The sequence below is a fragment of the Schistocerca gregaria genome, chromosome 2 (genome assembly GCF_023897955.1).
Source record: "Schistocerca gregaria isolate iqSchGreg1 chromosome 2, iqSchGreg1.2, whole genome shotgun sequence".
Taxonomy (NCBI): Eukaryota; Metazoa; Arthropoda; class Insecta; order Orthoptera; family Acrididae; genus Schistocerca; species Schistocerca gregaria.
Genome location: NC_064921.1, coordinates 164,882,659 through 164,909,663, shown reverse-complemented (window position 1 = coordinate 164,909,663; position 27,005 = coordinate 164,882,659). Strand labels below are relative to the sequence as shown.

The 27,005-nt window shown below is 43.0% G+C and overlaps 1 protein-coding gene across 1 annotated transcript in view; it reads right to left on the bottom strand.

The window, feature by feature from the left end:
• The window catches only part of LOC126336594 (uncharacterized transporter slc-17.2-like), a 1,359,524-nt gene that overhangs the window by 149,010 nt on the left and 1,183,509 nt on the right, over positions 1–27,005 (bottom strand). Inside the window, exons 7-8 of the mRNA XM_050000458.1 lie at positions 17,720–17,866; positions 5,744–5,876 (exon numbers count right to left, since the gene is read on the bottom strand). Coding sequence (XP_049856415.1) covers positions 5,744–5,876; positions 17,720–17,866 — 280 coding nt within the window. The remainder of the gene's footprint in view (positions 1–5,743; positions 5,877–17,719; positions 17,867–27,005) is intronic.

The window sequence follows — 27,005 nt, the reverse complement described above, 5'->3', positions numbered from 1 at the left end:
GTTATGTCTCCAGACTCATATATTCTACATATCAGTTGACTCTCCAGATGGAAATAGCAGCTGGGTTTATAGAATGGGATTGCATTGGACAGCATACGTCGATTGGCAGTTATGACCGATATGTCACGTGAGACCAGTAGCTCAGATAAACTAAGGGGGCCACTATTCAGTAATATGTAGTCTTTGTTTTTGAAGGTAAGTATAATGAAATTATGTTTCAACAATTTAAGCACTAGTAGATGGCATATACTTTCATTTTTTGGATCCTTATATGAACAACAAAACACACACTATTCAAGATGCTAAAGGTAGCCCTCACAGTTGACTCTTAATACACCCATTCACACTGCAAGGACATGCGACTATTTGCAAGTAATACGTTTCCCCATTTAAAAACTGTGATAATTATTTTGTCTTACTATGCACTTAGTCAGAGCGAACATTAAAAAATGTCGTGTGACTAGGGCCTCCCGTCGGGTTGGCCGTTCGCCGGGTGAAAGTCTTTCGATTACACTCCACTTCTGCGACTTGCGCGTCGATGGGGATTAAATGATGATGATTAGGACAACACAACACCCAGTCCCTGAGGGGAGCAAATCTCCGACCCAGCCGGGAATCGTCCCCGGGCCCTTAGGATTGACACTCTGTCACACTGACCACTTTTTTCTTAATCTAAAAAAAAAAGGTTCAAATGACTTTGAGCACTATGGGAGGTCATCAGTCCACTAGAACTTAGAACTACTTACACCTAACTAACCTAAGGACATCACACACATCCATGCCCGAGGCAGGATTCGAACGTGCGACCGTAGCAGCAGCGCGGTTCCGGACTGAAGAGCCTAGAACCGCTCGGCCTCACCGGCCGACTTTTAATCTCATTTTGTTCGTTTTCCTTCGTTGCATCTGCTCGTGGTGGACGTCGCAAGACGCCCGTTTCAGTTCGTCGTTGATCCATGAACTCAGTTTTTTTTTATTACAGAGGGCAGCTAAACCTCTGACGCTGAGTTACTGTGCCGGCTGCCACTCAGCTACCGGGGACGGACCGAGCGTACATTGAAACTGACCAAGTACCAGGGTGCTATTACTCTTGTTTCTGTCAAGAGGGAAGAATAACGCATAACCACTTTTCACGGCAGGCACAACTGACAAATGCGTATCATTACAGGTAATTTCTAATTATCGCTTGAGCCTTATCCCGCAGTTTCGCAGGGTCAGCTATCGTTAATCGGATATGGCATGTTAATGTTTAAGAGGTGGCCTTCCTGCCGCCACCCCGTACACCCCAGGACGGAATCAGTGTGCCCCAAGTGGCTGCGTCGAGTGTAATCCATGGAATAGTGCTAATGTGTTCAGATGTCTGCAAGTCGTGTAACCGAGTCGGAACATGGGGACCAGCCCGGTATTCACCTGGCAGGATGTGGAAAACCGCCTAAAAACCACATCCAGGCTAGCTGGCACATCAGCCCTCGTCGTTAATCCACCGGGCGGATTCGATCCGGGGCAGGCGCGCTCACCCAAGTCCAGGAAGCAGCGCGTTAGCGCTCTCGGCTATCCTGGCGGGTCGCCTATTATTACAGGTAATGACGTGCAAACTGTCTCGAAGCTGATCCTAAATTATAAAAAGTAGAATGCACTGGATTATAAACTTATAACTACAACAAAATTTTGCGACACACACTATAGAACCTTGCCTTACGTTAAAGTATTGCGACGCACTCTGTGAAAGCATAGTTCACGTTGAGCATAATGGTGCAATCTGTAAACGTAAGAGTTCTGCAGTCAGGAGACAGCATGGGAACATCAGCGTATCTGAATGGGTTAAGCGTAAAAGCAAGCACGAATTTTTTACAGACTACAGTTGAAACATGGTGATCAAACATAGTGCAAAGACAAAATGTCCCTGAACTCAAAACGGCGAAAGCAACCTGAAACAGGTTTGCGTCAAGTCGTCTATAGTGTCACCATTGTCAATTGAAGCGAATATCTGGTAGACTTTAAATGAGTTCTGGTTGTTCGACTGTATCATTTAGCAGCCTACATCTTTTGGTACGAGATTATATTGACAAACGTTATTTTAGGCAAGTTTTGTCACAATGTAAAACTAATAATCTCTGACAATAACACTGTAGTGCAAGTTAATAATGATGTACACGAGACCATTATGGAACAGGGCAGGCAGACAAACCACTGGTGTCAATTTGTAACACACAATGGGTGATTTAATAAAATATAATTGATATCTTTATGAAGGTTTTCTGGCTTGACTATTAATTATTTTGAATTTTCTTTTAGATTAGCACTTATTGTTGCAGATATTCTTCGTTATACAGTACACTTTTCCCATTTTGTATATTCTTTCCTTTTCTGAACCGTTTCCTTGAGTAGTCTCTCCCAAATATTTGAATTTTTTCCTTTTCTGTTTGCCCAACTTCCGTTATTAAATGTTGTGGGGCATTTTATATCTTTGACTTAACTTTTGTTTCCTCTTCAGAGTTTCTTATGACTGTCATATTGACTTTGTCTTCTAGTTGATTGAGTTGAACTGTTGCAGCTGCCAGGCTTTCAAGAAATGTATGAGGATGGTATCTGTTCCTTCCCAAAGAACAGGTACTATTGGTGATCTTGCAGCTCTCGAAGAATGAAATTACAATGAAATCCATACCATTAGCTGATTACAGGCGTTGATAAATATAAACGGGGACAGTTGAAAATGTGTGCCCCGAGCGCTTACATAGCAGGAGCTCTATCCAAGCGAACCACAGAACATTGTGCCACTGCAGGGACTTATCTCTGGCACGCTCCCCGTGAGACCCACATTTCCAACTTACTGTCCACACACTACCTTTAAAGTGCCCTGCCGTCCGCCTCCGAAAGCTGAGTGGCGCTGCAAGGTAGCTCAGCGTGTTCGCTCATAGGGTTGCCTGTCCTCTGTAATAAAAAACTGAGTTAATTGATCAACGACGAACTTAAACGCGTGTCTCGCAATATCCACCCCGAGCAAATGCGACGAACGAAAACGGACAAAATGAGATTAAGAAAAAAGTGGTCAGCAATGTCAATTCTAAGGGCCCAGGTTCGATTCCAGGCTGCGTCGGAGATTTTTCTCCGCTCAGGGACTGGGTGTTATTTTATCCTAATCATCATCATCATTTCATCACCATCGACGCGCAACTCGCCGATGTGGCGTCAAATCGAAAGACTTGCACCCGGCGAACGGTCTACCTGACGGGAGGCCCTAGTCACACGACATTTACATTTATTTTAGTGCCCTGCCCACTATACTCATTACTCGCGGCAGTCAGTCTACCGATTCCAGTAAGTGTTTGAGAAATGTGAGTGCACCCGCACTGAAGGACATCCTTGGCCGGTAAGCCTTTTCTACATGAAGATGGATCTGTTCTCTCGAACATGTCCGGATTCGAGTCCAGGTCAGAGCACACGTATTTAACTGTCCTCGTTGATATTTATCAACGCCTGTAAGCAGCTAATGGTCTGAATTTAATTGTAATTTCCTTTTTCAGAAAATATGTTGAAAACTACCACAAATGCTAGGTCATTTATTGCAACAATTCTGTTGTTTCTCCCTAGTAGTTATATTCTGAATTTTTTAACTTTCTTATTCCAAATACTTGCAATTTTCTCCACGAAACAGTTGAACGGACATGGAGGTGACCCATCGCCTTGCCTGACACAGGTATTTATTTTGAAAGGCCGAGATACATCAGCTATAAATTTTACTCTTGAGACTGTGTCTGACCGAGTTTCTGGGACAACGTTTGCCAGCTTATTTCTAATTCCAGACTCATGAATTACTTTATCGGGGTTCATTAGTACCACAATATAAAGCTTTTTTTAAACGCAATAAATGTTAGGGCCATGTCTTTGGTTTCTATTTGTCTGTGACGAGTTACGGATTTCAGATTGAAAATGTATTCTGTGTAGGAAGTTCCCTTTGTTGTAAACACCCTTTAAGGGATATACAAATAGTGCACAATCATACGCACATGATCTCTAGCTGTATTATTATGTTCCATTCTGTACTGCTAATGGTTAATTTTTCTCTGAAAAAAAGAAAATACACTCCTGGCCATTAAAATTGCTACACCATGAAGATGACATGCTACAGACGCGAAATTTAACCAACAGGAACAAGATGCTGTGATATGCAATTGATTGGATTTTCAGAGCATTCACACAAGGTTGGCGCCGGTGGCGACACCTACAACATGCTGACATGAGGAAAGTTTTCAACCGATTTCTCATACACAAACAGCAGTTGACCGGCGATGCCTGGTGAAACGTTGTTGTAATGCATCGTGTAAGGAAAAGAAATGCATACCATCACGTTTCCGACTTTGATGGAGGTCGGATTGTACCCTATCACGATTGCGATTTATCGTATCGTCACATTTATGCTCGCGTTGGTCGAGGTCCAATGACTGTTAGCAGAATATGGAGTCGGTGGGTTCAGGAGGGTAATACGGGAATACGGGACGCCGTGCTGGTTCCCAACGGCCTCGTATCACTAGCAGTCGAAATGACAGGCATCTTACCCGCATGTCTGTAACGGATCGTGCAGGCACGTCTCGATCCCAAAGTCAACAGATGGGGACGTTTGCAAGACAACAACCATCTGTACGAACAGTTCAAAAATGGTTCAAATGGCTTTGAGCACTATAGGACGTAACATCCATGGTCATCAATCCCCTAGAACTTAGAACTACTTAAACCTAGCTAACCAAAGGACATCACACAATACCCAGCCATTACGAGGCAGAGAAAACCCCTGACCCCGCCGGAATCTAACCCGGGAACCCGGGCGTGGGAAGCGAGACCGCTACCTCACGACCACGAGATGCGGGCACGAACAGTTCGACGACGTTTGCAGCAGTATGGACTATCAGCTCGGCGACCATGGCTGCGGTTACCCCTGATGCTGCATCACAGACAGGAACGCCTGCGATGGTGTACTCAAAGACGAACCTGGCAAAGAGGTATTATTTCGGACGAATTCAGGTTCTGTTTTACAGCATCATGATGCTCGCATTCGCGTTTGGCGACATCGCGGAGAACACACATTACAAGCGAGTATTCGTCATCGCCATACTAGTGTATCACCCGGCATGATGGTATGGGGTACCATTGGTTACACGTCTGGGTCACTTCTTGTTCGCATTGACGGCAATTTGAACAGTGGACGTTACATTTCAGATGCGTTACCACCCGTGGCTCTACCCTTCATTCGATACCTGAGAAACCCTCCTACATTTGAGCAGGATAATGCACGACCGCATGTTGCAGGTCCTGTACGGGCCTTTCTGAACACAGAAAATGTTAGACTGCTGCCCTGGCCAGCACATTCTCCAGATCTCTCACCAATTGAAAACGTCTGGTCAATGGTGGCCCATCAACTGGCTCGTCACAATACGCCAGTCACTACTCGTGGTGAACTGTGGTATCGTGTTGAAGTTGTATGGGCAGCCGCACTTTTACACGCCATCCAAGCTCTGATTCAATGCCCAGTCGTATCAAGCCCGTTATTATGGCCAAAGGTGGTTGTTCTGGGTACTGATAATATACTTGTCCAATGAATATCCGTTTATCACCTGTATTTCTTTTTGGTGTAACAATTTTAACGGCCAGTAGTGTAGTCAGCCCTGGAGAGGGGTCCTTTGACTCAAGCAACAAACATTGAGTGAATAATCGCTTCCGGTAACAGTGAGTGACTGTGGCTGTGGCTCACCAATGTAGACGATGAGACGCCGTGCCGTGGTGGTGGAGACGAGCGACTGCGCGCGCGCCTTGTCCACCAGGCCGGCCAGCAGCACCGCTGTCGCCACGTGTCCCACGTGTGGCAGCACCGACAGCACGCGGTCCTGTGAACAACCGTCATCTCTGAGCTTGTCCCATTGTCGCCATGTATAGGGGTTGAAAATACATTCAACGGCAAAAAAAAAAAAAAAAAAAAAAGACGCACCTCGGAGGAATTATCCGGTTGAGAGGGAGATCGTTAGATGTGATGAACAGTGATGTACATGTACAGGCAAACAAATGTAACAATTTCAGCATAACTGAATGATTTATTGAAGACAAAGAGCTGCACAAACTGAGCAAGTCAGTAACTTGGTGCAGCTCCGGCTCTTGTTGTTGTTGTCTTCAGTCCTGAGACTGGTTTGATCCAGCTCTCCATGCTACTCTATCCTGCGCAAGCTTCTTCATCTCCCAGTACCTACTGCAAGCTACATCCTTCTGAATCTGCTTAGTGTATTCATCTCTTGGTCTCCCTCTACTATTTTTACCCTCCGCGCTGCCCTCCAGTACTAAATTGGGGATCCCTTGATCAAGACACTGTCCAATCCGTTCAACTGCTCTTCCAAGTCCTTTGCTGTTTCTGACAGAATTAAAATGTCATCGGCGAGCCTCAAAGTTTTTATTTCTTCTCCATGGATTTTAATGCCTACTCCGAACTTTTCATTTGTTTCCTTTACTGCTTGCTCAATATACAGATTGAATAGCATCTGGGAGAGGCTACAACCTTGTCTCACTCCCTTCCCAACGACTGCTTCCCTTTCATGTCCTTCGACTCTTATAACTGCCATCTGCTTTGTATACAAATTGTAAATTGCCTTTCGCTCCCTGTATTTTACCCCTGCCACCTACAGAATTTGAAAGAGAGTATTCCATTCAACATTGTCAAAAGCTTTCTCTAAGTCTACAAATGCTAGAAACGTAGGTTTTCCGTTTTCTCAATCTTTCTTCTAAGATAAGTCATAGGGTCATTATTGCCTCACTTGTTCCAACATTTCTGCGGACTCCAAACTGATTTTCCCAGAGGTCGCTTTCTATCAGGTTTTCCATTCGTCTGTAAAGAATTCGCGTTAGTATTTTGCGGCTGTGACTTATTAAACTGATAGTTCGGTAATTTTCACATCTGTGAACACGTGCTTTCTTTGGGATTGGAATTATTATATTCTTCTTGAAGTCTGGGGGAATTTCGCCTGACTCATACATCTTGCTCACCAGATGGTAGAGTTTTGTCAGGAATGGCTCTCCCAAGGCCGTCAGTAGTTCTGATGGAATGTTGTCTATTCCCGGGGCCTTGTTTCGACTCAGGCCTTTCAGTGCTCTGTCAAACTCTTCACGCAGTATCATATCTCCCATTTCATCTTCATCCTCTTCCATTTCCATTATATTGTCCTCAAGTACATCGTCCTTGTGTAGACACTCTATATACTCCTTCCACCTTTCTGCTTTCCCCTCTTTGCTTAGAACTGGGTTTCCATGTGAGCTCTTGATATTCATGCAAGTGGTTCTCTTTTCCCCAAAGGTCTCTTTAATTTTCCTGTAGGCAGTATCTATCTTCTCCCTCGTCAGATAGGCCTCTACCTCCTTATATTTGTCATCTAGCCATCCCTGCTTAGCCATTTTGCACTTCCAGTCTCATTTTTGAGACGTTTGTATTCCTTTTTGCCTGTTTCATTTACCGCATTTTTGTATTTTATCCTTTCTCATTTCCAGCTTTTATGCAACCAGTTATCTGTCTTGGCAGTGACTGACTGAGTTGTTGGATGTACTAGTGAGGGATGTTGTGCCAAATTCTGCCTAATTGGCGCTTTGGGTCGTCAAAATCCTGAGCTGGATGAAGGGTCTTACCCTAATGCTCCAAACGTTCTCGATTGAGGAGAGATCTGGCGACCTTGTTGGCCACGGAAGGCTTCGGCAAGTATGGACACAAGTAGCTGAAACTCTCGCCTTGTGAAGGTGGGCATTAGCTTGCTGAAATTTAAGCTCAAGGTAGCTTGACATGAAGGGCAACAAAACGCGCCGTAGAGATTTCTCCACCATGTTATAGTTCTGGGTGGAGATTTTAATTTGCCGGATACAGACAGGGAGACTCAAACGTTCATAACGGGTGGCAGGGACAAAGAATCCAGTGAAATTTTTTTAAGTGCTTTATCTGAAAACTACCTTGAGCAGTTAAACAGAGAACCGACTCGTGGAGATAACATATTAGACCTTCTGGTGACAAACAGACCTGTACTATTTGAAACAGTTAACGCAGAACAGGGAATCAGCGATCATAAAGTGGAAACTGCTGCGGAAGCAAAGGGAACTTCACAGAAAACATAAACATAGCCACAGCCTTGCAGACAAACAAAAATTACGCGAAGCGAAATGTAGTGTGAGGAGGGCTATGCGAAAGGCGTTCAATGAATTCGAAAGTAAAGTTCTATGTACTGACTTGGCAGAAAATCCTAAAAAATTTTGGTCCTATGTCAAAGCGGTAGGTGGATCAAAACAAGATGTCCAGACACTCTGTGACCAAAATGGTACTGAAACAGAGGATGACAGACTAAAGGCCGAAATACTAAATGTCTTTTTCCAAAGCTGTTTCACAGAGGAAGACTGCACTGTAGTTCCTTCTCTAGATTATGAAAAAATGGTAGATATCGAAATAGACGACAGAGGGATAGAGAAACAATTAAAATCGCTCAAAAGAGGAAAGGCCACTGGACCTGATGGGATACCAGTTCGATTTTACACAGAGTACACGAAGGAACTTGCCCCCCCCCCCCCCCCTTCTTGCAGCGGTGTACCGTAGGTCTCTAGAAGAGCGTAGCGTTCCAAAGGATTGGAAAAGGTCACAGGTCATCCCCGTTTTCAAGAAGGGACGACGAACTGATGTCCGGAACTATAGACCTATATCTCTAACGTCGATCAGTTCTAGAATTTTGGAACACGTATTATGTTCGAGTATAATAACTTTTCTGGAGACTAGAAATCTACTCTGTAGGAATCAGCATTGGTTTCGAAAAAGACGGTCGTATGAATCCAGCTCGCGCTATTCATCCACGAGACTAAGAGAGCCATAGACACGGGTTCACAGGTAGATGCCGTGTTTCTTGACTTCCGCAAGGCGTTCGATACAGTTCCCCACAGTCGTTTAATGAACATAGTAAGAGCATATGGACTATCAGACCAACTGTGTGATTGTATTGAAGAGTTCCTAGATAACAGAACGCAGCTTGTCATTCTCAATGGAGAGAAGTCTTCCGAAGTAAAAGTGATTTCAGGTGAGCCGCAGGGGAGTGTCATAGGATCGTTGCTGTTCACATTATACATAAATGACCTGGTGAATGACATCACTGAGGCTTTTTGCAGATGATGCTGTGGTGTATCGTGAGGTTGTAACAATGGAAAATTGCACTGAAATGCAGGAGGATCTGCAGCGAATTGACGCATGGTGCACGGAATGTAGATGTAGATTTAGCTCTTTCAGTCAAGCACAAAGGGAATGCTACTGAAGTGATGGTCACCATAAATGTGTGACGAAGTCGAAGCACGACGTCTCATGCTGACCCGCATTCTCAGACATCATTGCTCCTCTTCCGGCGCCTTGAAGCTCTTTCAAGCGCTACACAAATTAGAAACTCCGCTTCGCACCCACAGTTTGTAGTATAATTTTTTTCGGCATCTTTGGCAGGTACCGCTTCAATGATGATCTCTCTTTGAATAGAATCACCATCTCTCCAACACTGTTGTACTTCATGTTCAAGTGCCTTGCGATAGTTGCGACACAGTGCTTCCATAACGGGCCGTAATCGGACATCTGTGTCATTACTGTCCTGAGGATTTGTAAAAACGTCCTTGAAGTGTTGTTCTTCATATCGTCTGCAGACGTTGCATGTGCAATCAAGTTCTTACGTAAGCCACTATTCTCAGACCAGTACTGTCGTACTCTCGAATACCACAACTATATCATAACTAGTGCTATACCAAATATACCTTCAGTTTAGAAGTAGAGGTGGAGCAAGGCTCTTTTCCATTTAGGTGTCCGTAATAAGTTGACCTGCTGAGCTATTTCAATTGCGAGGCTCTCTAGAAACAAATCCATAACAAAATAAGGGTATTTTCTGCAGAAACCCAACCCCTTAGTTTTTCAGTTAATAACTTCATAATAACTGAGTTTTCTAATTCACTGAACCAAATCACATTTCGTTTAGTAGATTTTGCTAGTATTCCTGGCTCAGAATAATTTATTTGAATTTCATTTTAAACCTTGTTATTTGTTGCGCTTCTTTTATTGTTTTCTCGCTATCGATATCAATTGCTCCTGAGGACATTACGGGAGCGTGCTGAAAAGCGATGCTTGACAATTTTTTGCGTGGAAACTCTTAAAGATTTTTTAAATAAAACAAATATTGTTAACAATCCACATCTTTATTATTCATGTCGACGTATTTCTCAACATGATCACCCGTTCGGAAAACACAATTCTCCCAATGAGAGACCATTTTGTTCATACTGTCACTGTAGAATGTTTCACTTTGTTGACACAGACACAATCTCACCTCTGCTTGCATCGGTTCGTCACTATCAAACTGAAGTCCGTGAATGCGTTCTTTCAGTTTTGGAAACTGATGAAAATCGTCTGGGACGAAGTTCAGGCATTATGGAGGATGATCGATAACAGTGTATCCATGGTTAAGATGTATGGATGCACTCTTCGAATTCGAAATTCGATTACAGCATGCTGTTCCTCACGCACCCTCATAATTACGTCAGATATCGCCATATTATACGCTACAATTCAGAGCCATCTAGCGGAAGAGGATTGTGGATAGGCATGAAGAGTAATGAACTATAGCGTTAATAACGTTTGCGTTATTTAAAAAAACTTTAAGAGTGTTCACATATATTCGGAAGCATTACTTTTCAGCAGGCCCTCGTACACTTACCAGTGATGGGGTCCATTTGAAATACGGGTCATCATCAATTGCCAGCGTCGTCCAAGACATTTTCTGAATCAGGCTGTAAACCTTTAAAATCTCAGCATCGCTAATAAACTGGTGGTATGTCATCCTTCGTTTCTTACTGAGGCGACTTTCGCTGTCCTCTAACAGCTGATGAACGCAACCTGCTAACTATCCTAAATGAATGATATAACGTTGTACTGTATTGTATTGTATGTTAACCGGGGACCTAGAAACGACAGAGGGGCTCCGTCCCCGCCGCAGCCGCAGTGGTCCACAACACCACGACGACTACCGCAGTCCACTTCACCCCACCGCGACCCCACACCGAACCCAGAGTTATTGTGCGGTTCGGCCCCAGGAGGACCCCCCAGGGAACGTCTCACACCAGACTAGTGTAACCCCCATGTTTAGGTGGTAGAGTAATGATGGTGTACGCGTACGTGGAGAACTTGTTTGCACAGCTATCGCCGACAGTGTAGCTGAGGCGGAATAAGGAGAATCAGCCTGCATTCGCCGAGGCACATGGAAAACCGCCTAAAAACCATCCATAGACTGGCCGGTTCACCGGACCTTGACACAAATCCGCCGGGCGAAATCGTGCCAGGGACCAGGCGCTCCTTCCCACCCAGAAAGCCGTGCGTTAGATCGCAACCGGGCGGGCATGATATAACGTTACTTATTTATGGAAAATAACTACGCAAATATTACATATTATGTATCGACATAGAATTACTTTTTAAGATTTGACGAAAAGCCTTTATTGCATTTAGTAAATCTGAGAAATGATTACACGACTGAGTCCTGCATATAATAAAATACTATATTATAAAAGCGTAAAGAGAAAAAACATCTTAATTTGATATGAACTGAAGACAGCAGCAGAAATTTGAAGTCCTCATAGTGTAAGTAGCCTGTTTATATGTTTGTATGTTGGCAGCGCGATAGACTGCATTAATAACTCTGACAGTGCTGTGCGCCCTCTGTAAGAGACTCTGTGTGGCTGGTCGGACTCGCTCTTGGTAGTGAATAGTCAGTATTGATGGAAGTTAGGAGTGAATTGCCGGTAGTGATGGAGGTTGGATGTTAATAGTTAGCAGTGATGGAGGTTAGAGGTCTGAAGTGTAAGTGTAAACGGACGTTCTGGACGTGTGTCCGTCATGGAAATGTAATACTGTTGATGATTATATAATTTTTTGAACTGGATGTCACATAATTAAGGTAAAGTTTACTAAATATATTGTTTGCAGTAGCCGAGAGGTTCTAGGCTCTTCAGCCGGTTAGCGAAAAACTAGAAAAAAAAAGGCCTTATCGAGTATCGAGCCAGATTGGAGGCTTGATTCGACTTTCTTACAGACAGGAGTTAACACTTCGCTCTCAACGGAACAAAATTAACAGGTGTTAGGTGATTTCCAGATAACCACAAGAAAGTCATAAGACAGTTACTGTTTACAATGTATCTAAATGATGTATGAAAAAGCTTCGGAAGGTATTTAATCCTGTTCGCAGATGTTGCGATTGTCTAATGCCAGAAGACAGATCGGTTTTCTGAACGATCTACTGAGGATTAAAGAAAGCTGCGCGCTTTGGCAGCTGACCCTGAACGTAAATAAACGTAACATATTGTTCACACATAGAAAAGAATTCCATTACTGCACAACTACACTATTGAAATAGTATTTACTGCACAATATCTAGGAGTAACTAGCCAGAGTGACCTCACGTGGACTGACCACATAAAATAAAAGCGGATGTCAGATTGAGATTTATAGGAAGACTCTCAGGGAAATGTAACTCATCCATGAAGGAGTGGCTTATAGGGCGCTTGCTCGACGGATTTTTGAGTGTTGATGGTGCTGAGACAGCAACCAGCAAAAATTTGTCAGTTCCTTTATTCAGAAGGTACCGTTACCAGTTTCTAATCATTACGATTCATCTTCAGACAGTTTTCATTCTTTCATTAGAACATGCAGTGCGTTTTTTACACATTAATTGTCCTGAAATGTAAATAATACATAATTATAAGCACGCCACACAATTGGTTGCGTTACACATTTGGAGTGGATGCATTTATATTTTAGGACAATTAATCTGTAAAAAAATAATAATAAAAGCATGAAAACCGTCTGACGATGAGTCGTAATTATTTGGTACCGTAACGATACGTTTTGAATAAAGGAACTGAAAATAAATTTGTGGCTGGTTGCAGTCTTGGTTCAAATGGCTCTGAGGACTATGGGACTTATCTTTTGAGGTCATCAGTCCCCTAGACTTACAAGTACTTAAACATAACGAACCTAAGGACATCACACACATGCATGCCCGAGGCAGGATTCGAACCTGCGACCGTAGCGGTCACGCGGTTCCAGACTCTAGCGCCTAGAACCGCTCGGCCACTGCGGCCGGCAAGTTTCTGTCTCAACACCATCACCATTTGTCTTCAAATAACAGCCACGGTCTCCAACCATCTCATCATATATCGAAATTGCATTTTTTAGAGCTGTTCGTCGATTTGGGACCCTAACCAGGTAGGACTGATAGAAAAGATAGAGAAGAAATAAGGAAGAGAGGCGCGTTTCGCTACAAGATCGTTCAGTATGCGGGAGAGTGTTACCAAGATCCTCAACAAATTCCAGTGGCAGACACTATAAGAGATGCGTTGCGCGTCACAAAATGGTTTCTACTGAAATTTCGAGAGAGTACTTCCTAGGATGATACGGACAACCTATTATTTACTCCCACATATACTGACAGGTATCGGCAGATAAATACGATTTTGGAGTGTCCATGTTATTCTGATTACGATGCAAAGTACCGGGTTCGAATCGTGCTCCAGCATAAATTTTATTGCCTTCACTCCGTTCTACAGCTGATGGTAGTCTTTATTCGCAACTGCGAATTCATTTGACGTGTTTCGTAATGGCTGTGGTCGCCGCAGTGCCTGTATCTTTGGACATGCATGCTTCGTAATCAGAATAAGACAAGCACTGCAATGTCGTATTTACTCCCCGATATAGGGCAAGCGACTTTCGAGTACAACGTCTGACCTGTACGGCGATATACATAATGGATGTGCGAGCTTAGGTCGTAGACGGATGGTTGACGGCAAACGGAAGTCTGGGTCCGGCCGTGAGCCGTGCACGGATAGCCAAGCGCCTGTTGCCATTTTTGCCGACACGGTAGCTCAGCGTGCTCGGTCAGAGGACTGGTTGCCCTCTGTAACTAAAAAAAAAACTGAATGAAGGAATCAACGATCAAATTGAATGGATGAAATGTGACGTCCACCCAGACCAAGCACCACGAACAACAGCGAACAAAATTAAAAAAAAAAAAGTGGTAAGACGACCGCTCGCGATAATCTTAAGTCCGGGTTCGAGTCCCAGCCCAGCACAAATTTTCATTATAGTCATTTCATGCTACAGCTGATGGTAATACTTATTAGCAACTGAGAATTTATTTGAAATGTCAACAGGTCGTGGTCTTGCAGCTAGCGTTGCTGCCTCTCGATCGCGGAGCTCCAGATTCGATTCGTCGACACGTCGGGGATTTTCTCCTCTAGGGACTGATTGTGTGCGTTGTCCTCGACATCATTTCATCATCACCAACGCGCTAGTAACTGAAAATGGCTCTGAGCACTATGGGACTTAACATCTGAGGTCCTAGAACATAGAACTACTTAAACCTAAGTAACCTAAGGACATCACACACATCCATGCCCGAGGCAGGATTCGAACCTGCGATCGTGGTGGTCACGCGGTTCCTGACTGAAGCGCCTAGAACCGCTCTGCCACAACGGCCGGTGCAAGTCGCTGAAGTGGCGTCACATAAAAAGACTCGAATATCCCAACTGGGACTCCAGGCCAACAATGCTGTGCACAAACTCCAAAGCAATAAATCCAGATTTTCCTTTAACTGATTTAGGATAATAAAGGGAGACATAATTCTGTATGACCTTCTCGATGGGAGTCCACTACATAAACCGATGTGAAACCTCTGTGTCTGCCAAAATATCAGTCAAATCTAGAAATGTCATTTACGTAAAGATGTAATTATTCATAGACTCATATGCACCAGTGGACTGCCCTATGAATCCAGTAGGCAATGTTGACTGGGGTAGTTCCGGGATAGACCCAATACCATAAAGAAATAATGGTCGTCAACCCTGAAGAATCTGCCCTTGGAAGCTTCCTTGATATTATTAAACCAACGAACCAACCTTTGCTGCATAAGTAAGTTCATGAAAGTATCTTCCGCCACCAAGATTAACACCAGCCAACTCTGGGTCGAGTACTACCACACTAGGACAAGGTACTTAGATTAGATTAGAGTTGTTTTTAGTTCCATAGATCCGCGCTGAGGAGGTTCTCGTGGATGTGGAACATGTTTTTTTTTTTTTTTTTTGCTGAAATAACAATACTAATAGTATGAATATATACAATACACCATTTGTTGCTATTAAAAAATTCGTCAGTGGAGCCGAAGGAGTTGGCCACTAGTAAGTCTTTCAGCCTCCTTTTAAACTGCTCTTTATTTGTAACTGAATTTTTTATGTTTGCTTGCAAATTATTGAAGATGAGTGTTTCTGAGTAGTGGACCCCTCTTTGAACTAAAGTAAGTGCTTTTAAGTCCTTGTGCAGATCATTTTTGTTCCTGGTATTAAATGTATGAAATGAGCTGTTTGTTGGAAAAAGAGATATATTATTTAGGACAAATTTCATTAAGGAGTAAATATACTGAGAGGAAGTAGTTAGTATACCCAGTTCTCTGAAAAGGTTTCTATAGGACGTCCGTGAATTTACTCCACAAACAATACGTATTACACGCTTTTGGTCTCTGAAAACTTTTGTTTGACTTGAAGAATTACCCCAAAATATTATACAATATGACATTATGGAATGAAAGTAAGCAAACTATGCAAGCTTTTTCATTTTTGTGTCGCCTATGTCTGCTAACACTCGAACTGCAAATACAGATTTGTTAAGGCGTTTCTGCAGTTCTGTGGTGTACTCCTCCGACTGAATTTATTATCAAGTTGTAATCCCAAGAATTTAATACTGTCAACCCCTTCTATCTGCTCTTCTTCATACTTTATGCTTATGCTGGGTGGAAACCTCTTACAGGTTCTGAACTACATATAGTGAGTCTTTTCCAAGTTTAATGTCAGTGAGTTGGCTTTAAACCATTTGTTAATATCCATGAAAATATCATTCACAGATCTTTGTAGAACTACACTTGACATACTATTTATTGCAATACTTGTGTCATCTGCAAACAAAACGAACTCTGCTTCTGGCAGTGTAACTGATGAGAGATCATTAATGTACACAAGAAAAATCAATGGCCACAAGATGGATCCTTGTGGGCCACCACATACAATTTCTTCCCATTCTGATGACGACTGATGACTTAATTCACTACTCCCTTGCACTGACACCCTTTGTTTCCTGTTAGCGAGGTATGACTTGAACCATTCTGCAGCACTGCCCGTGGCACCATAGAATTCTAATTTATTTAAAAGGATGTTGTGGTTCACACAACCAAATGCCTTTGACAAATCACAGAAAATACCTGCTACTTGTAATTTGTTGTTTAATGAATTAAGGACATTTTCACTGTATGTGTAAATAGCCTTCTCGATATCAGAACCCTTCAGAAATCCAAACTGTGTTCTTGATAATATGTTCTTTGTGGTCAGATGGTTGAGAAGCTGCCTACACATTACTTTTTCTAAAATATTTGAGAATGCTGGCAAAAGTGAAATCGGTCTGTAGTTTGATAGTATGCCCTTTCTTGAATAGAGGCTTAACATCGGCATATTTTAGGCAGTCAGGAAATGTCCCAGTTATAATTGACTGGTTACACAAGTAACTTAGAAATGTAATAAACTCACAAATTTTACATATTCACATACACCTTTACCTTTAACACAAATAAATACAGACTCATTTTGATTAATTTTTCTTTTGCTACGAGCATACAAGAAAAGTGGAGAGGTTGAGTCATACGCTGATTTACCAAAATCTTTACTACCAATTTCAAACATATGAGAGGTACGATAGGAAATAACATCTCTATCATTAAAACTTTCAAGACCAGGTACACTAGGCACTCCGCTACCAATTCTTACTATGGCAACGGTGAACCATCCATTTCCATGTGAGAAATATTTCATCGTAACCATTAGAATGCTTTGCTTTTAAAGATTTTATTATGGATGTTATTTCTTTTGGTGCAGTGAGTGACATATTCATGTACCTGAAGCTATTTGTAAAGGCTAGTTTCAGGTATTCAAGGGCATTATTTACTGATCCTGACAATCCCATTCTTTCAGTAGCGGATATAAAGTACTTGTTAAATGGATTTGCCACACTATGCCCATCGGTTACTAATGTGTCTTCTACCCTTAGTGCTATTTGCTCCTGTTCCTTTCTGATTCTACCAATCTCCTCTTTCACTATATCCCATACTGTTTTTATTATGTTTCCTGACATTGCTATCTTCTTCTCCTAGTGTATATGTTTAGATGTCTGAATTACTCTTTTTTAATTTTTTACAGTATTCCTTGTATTTAGCTAAATCATCAGCATTGGAGCTATTCTTGGTCGACAGATACAATTTCCTTTTTGTCTTACAGGAAATCTTTATTCCTTGTGTAATCCATGGTTTTATTATAGATTGCTCTTTAATTGGAGTAACTTTTAGAGGAAAACAGTTTTCAAACATGGTACTGACTTTGTTCATGAATGTGTTACATTTTTCATTCATGTCATGAGCCCTATAAACATCTTTCTAGTTCATATCTTTAAGCAGTTTTCTAAAGCACTCAGTTTTCGGTTGATTGACTACTGTCCTATACTGTCCTATTCCTTCACTTTTGCAGTCCGAGCTGTCGCTGGTAATTATTATTACCCATGTAAACTCAAACGAGAGTGTATAGGTATTTTCCCTGGAGGAGTGCTACTCACATAGGTGAGGGCGAAGCCGTACACGTGTCGCAGGTACTTGGTGGCTGCGAGCAGGAGCGCGGCGCGCCCCCACAGACTGCCGGCCACGGCGGTAGCACACGCCCAGACCGGCCCCGACGTCAGCAGGCGACGCCACGGCACGGCCGGCTGCCACAGTAATGCAACATACAAAGCAGGTTACTTTTAAAAAATTTTGTACTTGCAACATTGCAGCACAGTCAGCAATCGTGATAATCTATTACGCTACTGGCTATTAAAATTGCTACACCACGAAGATGACGCGCTACAGAAACGAAATTTAACCGACAGGAAGAAGGTGCTGTGATATGCAAATGATTAGCTTTTCAGAGCATTCACACAAGGTTGACGCCGGTTGCGACACCTACAACGTTCTGACGTGAGGGTAGCTTCCTGCTGACATGAGGAAAGTTTCCAAGCGATTTCTCATACACAAACAGCAATTGACCGGCGTTGCCTGGTGAAACGTGGTTGTGATTCCTCGTGTATGGAGTAGAAATGCGTACCATCACGTTTCCGACTTTGATAGAGGTCGGATTGTACCCTATCGCGATTGCGGTTTATCGTATCGCGGCATTGCTGCTCGAGTTGGTCGAGATCCCATGACTGTTAGCAGAATATGGAATCGGTGGGTTCAGGAGGGTTATACGGAACGCCGTGCTGGATCCCAAAGGCCTCTTATCACTAGCAGTGGATATGACAGGCATCTTATCCGCATGGCTGTAACGGATCGTGCAGCCACGTCTCGATCCCTCAGTCAACAGATGGGAACGTTTGCAGGACAACAACCATCTGCACGAACAGTTCGACGACGTTTGCAGCAGCATGAACAATCAGCTCGGAAACCATGGCTGCGGTTACCCTTGACGCTGCATCACGGACTGGAGCGCCTGCTATGGTGTACTCAACCACGAACCTGGTTGGACGAATGCAGAAACATCTTTTTTCTGATGAATACAGGTTCTGTTTACAGCATCATGATGGTCGCATCCGTGTATGGCAACACTGCCGTGAACGCACATTGGAACTGTATATTATTCAACGCCATACTGGCATATCATCCGGCGTGATGGTATGGGGTGCCATTGGTTACACGTCTCGGTCACCTCTTGTTCGCATTGACGGCACTTTGAACAGTGAACGTTACATTTCAGATGTGTTACAACCCGTGGCTCTACCCTTCATTCGATCCCTGCGAAACCCTACATTTCAGCAGGATAATGCACGACCGCATGTTGCATGTCCTGTACGGGCCTTTCTGGAAACAGAAAAGGTTCGCCTGTGCCCTGGCCAGTACATTCTCCACATCTCTCACCAATTGAAAACGTTTGGTCAATAGTGGCCGAGCAACTGGCTCGTCACAATACGCCAGTCACTACTCTTGATGAACTGTGGTATCCTGTTGAACCTGCATGGGCAGCTGTGCCTATACATGACATCCAAGCTCTGACTCAATGCCCAGGCGTATCAAGGCCGTTGTTACGGCCAGAGGTGGTTATTCTGGGTACTGATTTCTCAGGATCTATGCACCCAAACTGCGTGAAAATGTAATCACATGTCAGTTCTAGTACAATATATTTGTCCAATGAATACCCGTCATCATCTGCTTTCTTTCTTGGTGCCAGTAGTGTATATAAGAAACTATCAACCTCGATTACGGTAATGAAACCAAACTTTAAGTAGGTTTCACCCAAAATAATTGAGCCTTCTTCAGAACGTATACGTGAATCTATAATTTGCCTAAGAAGGCATGGTCTAGAAATAAAACTAAAACAGCCTGAATAGACATAGTCACATTTTAGAAATGCGGTACATAAGTACTAAGTTAACACCAGCACCAAGAAGGCTCAATTATTTGGGCTGAAACCTAAGTAAAGATTGGTTTCATTACCGCAATCGAGGATGATAGTTTCTTATATATTACTTTTAAAAATATTGCTGAGAAAGTCAGCCATCAAAACAGAATATTTTAAATTTATTATAAAACATTATAGATAGCAAAGCTAAGTTCATTACAAGGTGACAGTTTTTGATCACCACATATAATTTACAGTGGGACATTAAAATAACATAAAATTAGCTAAAAAATTACAGGACACAGAGACACTCATATTGACGGACAAGGTTGTACACGGAGCAGAAACTGCTGAACGACGATAGTCAACTGCTGTAGACAGCAGAGCAGCTATTTCTTACGGAAGGTCCCGTCTACACCTGACGGCATGATGTTAGTGTTAGCCAGTCAGGTATAAGTTGAAAGAATTATGTACAAGAAGATGTACTTACTAGTAAATAAAATGTAAAAATTACGTAGAATAATTTCATAATAGAGAAGAAACATCTTGTTAATGCAGCTATTGTCAAATAAATGAATCAAGAATTTATATTGAAAACCAATTAAAACCCAGATCGCACAAAATATTTTTTATTCAAGACAACCGGTTTCAGCAGTGCTAGCTGTCATCTTCAAGTCTGTAAGAAAATGCAATATATGAAATGTATCTCATAAGTTAAACTGTAACATTTGATATAAAAACTTATAAATATTTATCAACGCTAAAATATTACCTTGTCCAAAAGGCCTTGCCCGTATACATATTGCTCACAGATGTTTGTAGCATCGTACAAATACGGTGCACAATAGCACATCTGTTTACATATATTGGACACATACTAAACAGTGCGACTCCCTTTTAAGTGATGTATAAGGTACAAATGTTGCAAAGATAACATTTGTAGAGTGTGTTGCAGCCACTATATGGCTCTTACATCGGAAATACGTAAAAGATCGCAAATACTTCTCTTTTCATATTTAAATTAATTACTTTGCTGAGTGGTCTTCCAAAATTGTACTTTACTAATACCTGAAAGACATATTTCATTCTCACAATCGCTTTTACATGTTCTTATTAGTGCATGCATAAAGGAGCAATACTTTGGAGTAATTTACTTGAGGAAAATGAACAAATGGAAAAGTACGCAAGAAGAAGCTAGAAGAATCTGGAAGGTAGCGATACGCACCGATATTAAAAAGCTACATCGGCAAACACAGGATGAAATGAAGAGCTATCACTACATAAACAGCAAACGAAGAGGCGTACAGAAACTCATAACAGAAGGCACAGTGTCTATCTGTATCCGAATCACGCTCCAGCTACTCTCCATTTGGCTCGGTCCTCCCACCACCTTTCTTCCTCCACTTGCTGCCAGGTCACACCTCTCCTTTCTACAGATATTCTCACTCCCATTTTCCACCCTGTTCTTGGGCGCCCTCTAGGTCTTTTCCCATCCATCTTTAGTTCTTCCATAATTTTGGGGAGTGTCTGCCCATGTATCCTCTTAACATGCCCATCCCATCTTAATCTCTTTCTTTCAATTACTTCTCTCATACTTTCTTGTTTGAGGTCTTTTCTAATCTCTACATTCCTTACTCTGTCCATTCTTGTTTTTCCCTTAACTGATCTGAGAAATTTCATTTCCCCTGCTTGCAGTCTGCTCCAGTCCCTTTCTGCCATTGTCCATGTTTCTCCACCATAGGTGACAATAGGGATGTAATAATTCTTATACACAAGGAGTTTTGCTCTTTCTGACACCTCATTATTCCAAATCAGATGTTTTATTGGCTCTGAGCACTACGGGACTCAACTGCTGTGGTCATTAGTCCCCTAGAACTTAGAACTACTTAAACCTAACTAACCTAAGGACATCACACACATCCATGCCCGAGGCAGGATTCGAACCTGCGACCGTAACAGTCGCACGTTTCCGGACTGCGTGCCTAGAACCGCGAGACCACCGCGGCCGGCCAGATGTTTTATTGTTTGGTAGGAATTGCCTCCCTTCTGTAACCTCCTATTAATTTCGTTAGTTATTCTTCCATCCCTAGATATTTCACTCCTTTCTGGGGATTAAATGAGAAGGAAACCACTGCCTTATGGTGGAGGATAAACTCCAAAGGCTAAGGGAGACAACCCCAACAGAAAATCTTTCCTTGCGTTAGGCCTAGCAAGCCAGTAGGAAAGTCTTCATATATTGCTTTCAAAGGCACAGTGTCATAGAGTAAAAATAAAGGAACCTACAATTCAGTACTTAGTAGAATGAGTTTGACCGAGGGAACACTTTAATGCCAAATTAAAATAGGAATGTCAAGCAGTTATTGGAAATACTGTTGGTACACTAAGACTACAGCGACGAAAAATGCACAAGCGGGATAGAGAGAAGTGTAGAATGGTATAATACTGAATGTTTAACAGGCACGTCGACAAACAGAAGAAGAGAGAAAGAATGTTAGAAACATAGATGGAAGTTGTAATATGACTGACATCACCATGCCCGTTATTTGGGTGTGAGCTACAAGTTTTATGCTTTAGTTAGCAGCATCGATACGCAAACCTGAAAGTGAACTTTCAGGCCACAGACCTTTAGTGAGATACCAGTTGACGAAGAGCTTGCAAGAGAAACATGCTGCTGGACAGAACTGTAGGACTCGTGTGGACAAAGTATCTGATATTAATAATAACAGCGTTGAGAAGGAAGCAATCACCAACAGAAGCTCTAGCTGGCGATACTCCTCGATGTGAAAGTTTTTTCTACGGTTTAATATTTTAATTAGTGTACGAGTGTATGTACAAGCGGCAGCCACATGAATACGACACGTATAGAACAAAGTAAGTAATCTGTTTATGTTTCAATAGTAATAGGCAAAACTCTTAGTACATTTATCCCACTGTAAGACAAGACAATCAATGCCTTCATGTAAATATGTTTGCGGTTGTCTACGGAACAATGGTTGTACCCAGACGTGCACTTCTTCGTCTGAACCCAATCGAAGGCCATTAATCTCTTTCTTCAGGGCTCCCAGTACACGGAAACCGCTTGGGGTGGATGAGTAAGGGCTTCTCAGCGAAACTACTGCGCCGGTCAGTGTGGGCGAGCGGTTCTAGGCGTTTCGCAGGTTCGAATCCTGTCTCGGGCATGGATGTGTGTGATGTTCTTAGTTTAGTTAGGTTTGATTAGTTCTAAGTTGTAGGGGACTGATGACCTCAGAAGTTCAGTCCCATAGTGCTCAGAGCCATTTGAACCATTTTTGAAACTTCTGCAGCCTAATCTAAACAAACTTGGCAGCATGTGGTCCCGCTAGTGCTACACTATTCATTCCTTTCTCACTCCCAGTCACTGCTCACACTATACAAAAACACACATTATTTCATAATGTGACACTATCAATTAACGTCAGAACCACAGTGACGATGTCTGAGATCCATTCTGTATACTGCAACTTCTCATCTGACGACCTAAAAAACAGACTCGGCATTCCTCTGTTATGAGTGAGATTTGAACTAGAAAACACGTAAGATGTTAGTGTTACACATTGCGTTGGTTTGGGAGTAAGATTTTACAGAAAAGCAAAAAAAGAAGAAACGTACTGTGAAAGTGTTATGGAAATGGTAGATGTTTTCTTATAATTACTATTTCTTATGTGTGTTACATTGTTTCCTAACCCCCCCCCCCCCACACACACACACACTCAGTATTATCTAAGCAGTCATTGAGTGTAGAATGCGTTGCTTAACAGTTAGTTTTTTAACTGCCTTTTTAAATAAGTTCGTTGTAATAATCTCTTTAACTTCTGACGCAGTGGTAGCACCGGTTCCCGTCGGATCACCGAAGTTTAGCGCTGTTGGCATTGGCTAGTACTTGGATGGGTGACCGTCAGGATCTGTCAAGTGCTGATGGCAAGTGGAGTTCACTCAGCCCTTGAGAGACCAATTGAGGAGCTACTTGACTGAGAAGTAGCGGCTCCGGTCACGAAAACTGACAGCGGCCGGGAGAGCGGTGTGCTGACCACACGACCCTCTATATCGGCATCCAGTGACGCCTACCGGCTAACGATGACAACGGCGGTCGGTTGGTACCGTTGGGCCTTCCTGGGCCTGTTCAGACGGTGTTTAGTTTAGTTTCTCAATCTCCTTGGGAAATTTATCGTATGGTTTCCCTGCTTTGTTCCAAATACTGTTTTTAGTTTTTATGTTCATTCTTTCTTGGTAAGCGTAAATTCAGTCTCGATTTTTGTTTCATGTTCATGGCTAGAGCTGTTTGTGCGTATTTATCAGTGTTATCTTTTGTGCACACAACTAAATTGTAAATGTACTCACATGGTGCACTTAAAAGCGCAAGTGTTTTGAACAGACATTCACAATGAGCTCGACTACTATTTCTTGGTAGTAGTTTCGAAACTAACATGTTGTGCACTTGTTCCCTAGAGAATAATTACATAGCTAAGGGTTGAGTGTACATATGATGGTAGGTTGTGACGGGTGACGTGAATTATATGCTGGGAAGTTACGTATTAAATACCATTCTTATAAAAATATCTAGGTGCAACCAAGACTGAGAATCGAAAGAATGTAGAAGATATTGTAAATAAGACTGAACAATTAATCTTATTCCTTTGGAGATTGCAAGAAGACCAAAAACGGTATATGAAAAACAACAGTATATATATATATATATATATATATATATATATATATATATATATATATATATATATATATATATGTGTGGCTCTGAGTACTATGGGACTTAACATCTGTGGTCATCAGTGCCCTAGAACTTAGAACTACTTAAACCTAACTAACCTAAGGACATCACACACATCCATGCCCGAGGCAGGATTCGAACCTGCGACCGTAACAGTCACGCGGTTCCGGACTGAGCGCCTTAACCGCGAGACCACCGCGGCTGGCATATATATATATATATATATATATATATATATATATATATATATATATATATCAGCAGTTTGGCCCCTTAGGAATTCTCACGCATTTCAACATTTTTACGATATTGTATGTAACTAGTAAGGAAAGTCGTAAACGTAACTAACCATGACAAATATGTATACCTTATATATATATATATATATATATATATATATATATATATATATATATATATATATACTCCTGGAAATTGAAATAAGAACACCGTGAATTCATTGTCCCAGGAAGGGGAAACTTTATTCACACATTCCTGGGGTCAGATACATCACATGATCACACTGACAGGACCACAGGCACATAGACACAGGCAACAGAGCATGCACAATGTCCGCACTAGTACAGTGTATATCCACCTTTCGCAGCAATGCAGGCTGCTATTCTCCCATGGAGACGATCGTAGAGATGCTGGATGTAGTCCTGTGGAACGGCTTGCCATGCCATTTCCACCTGGTGCCTCAGTTGGACCAGCGTTCGTGCTGGACGTGCAGACCGCGTGAGACGACGCTTCATCCAGTCCCAAACATGCTCAATGGGGGACAGATCCGGAGATCTTGCTGGCCAGGGTAGTTGACTTACACCTTCTAGAGCACGTTGGGTGGCACGGGATACATGCGGACGTGCATTGTCCTGTTGGAACAGCAAGTTCCCTTGCCGGTCTAGGAATGGTAGAACGATGGGTTCGATGACGGTTTGGATGTACCGTGCACTATTCAGTGTCCCCTCGACGATCACCAGAGGTGTACGGCCAGTGTAGGAGATCGCTCCCCACACCATGATGCCGGGTGTTGGCCCTGTGTGCCTCGGTCGTATGCAGTCCTGATTGTGGCGCTCACCAGCACGGCGCCAAACACGCATACTACCATCATTGGCACCAAGGCAGAAGCGACTCTCATCGCTGAAGACGACACGTCTCCATTCGTCCCTCCATTCACGCCTGTCGCGACACCACTGGAGGCGGGCTGCACGATGTTGGGGCGTGAGCGGAAGACGGCCTAACGGTGTGCGGGACCGTAGCCCAGCTTCATGAAGACGGTTGCGAATGGTCCTCGCCGATACCCCAGGAGCAACAGTGTCCCTAATTTGCTGGGAAGTGGCGGTGCGGTCCCCTACGGCACTGCGTAGGATCCTACGGTCTTGGCGTGCATCCGTGTGTCGTTGCGGTCCGGTCCCAGGTCGATGGGCACGTGCACCTTCCGCCGACCACTGGCGACAACATCGATGTACTGTGGAGACCTCACGCCCCATGTGTTGAGCAATTCGGCAGTACGTCCACCCGGCCTCCCGCATGCCCACTATACGCCCTCGCTCAAAGCCCGTCAACTGCACATACGGTTCACGTCCACGCTGTCGCGGCATGCTACCAGTGTTAAAGACTGCGATGGAGCTCCGTATGCCACGGCAAACTGGCTGACACTGACGGCGGCGGTGCACAAATGCTGCGCAGCTAGCGCCATTCGACGGCCAACACCGCGGTCCCTGGTGTGTCCGCTGTGCCGTGCGTGTGATCATTGCTTGTACAGCCCTCTCGCAGTGTCCGGAGCAAGTATGGTGGGTCTGACACACCGGTGTCAATGTGTTCTTTTTTCCATTTCCAGGAGTGTATATATATATATTAGTGTACCATAATTGTGTTGCAAATATGTGTCTCGTTTGTATGAAACTGCCATGTCAAATATAATTTCCTTTGTAGGATAGTTTGAAAATGAAATGGGTTAGACTGCAAATGAACACAGGTGTCCGAAACCAGACATCATCAGGAAACTCCAGCACTTTGTGCCCAGAAGGGCATCCCCATGGTTTTTCTCTCTTTGTTATTTTCAAAAGTTCTCACAACAGTAGAAGTCATACATATATATTTTTCTGCTGTACGATGGCATGTACCAGCAATAAAATGCAACGTGTCACACAGTTCTAGTGTACATGTGTGGTTCGAAGATCAGCAGGATGAGTTTACCGTGTTCCCCTTCCAACAGACTTCTGGGATATAAATCTAATCGAAAATCTGTGGTAATCATCTCGATCTAGTTGTTTGTGCCAGGCTTCCTCAACCGAGAAACCTAGCACAGCTAGCCGCGTCCCTGGAGTCGGCATGGCTCCACATTCTTGTCAGGAACTTTCAGAATCTCATTGACTCTCTTCCTGCATGTCTAGAAGCGGAGCCCGCTGCAAAAGGTGGCTATTTAAGCTTTTGACAGGAGCGCAAATTTAAGAATTAGGAAGTTGCTTCTGAAGGGATTTCTTTGGAGTAAAAGCTTGTACGATAGTGAAATGTGGACGATAAGCAGCCCATACAAGAAGAAAGCAGAAACTTCTGGAATGTGGTGGTACAGAAGAATTTTGTTCTAACTTTGGGGGGGGGGGGGGAGGGTGCACGGGGTAGGTGGAACAACTAATGAGGATATACAGAATAGAATGGCGAAAATACTAATTTGTTACCAACTTCAAATAAGTGATGGTTTGATGTGACGCATTATGGGGCA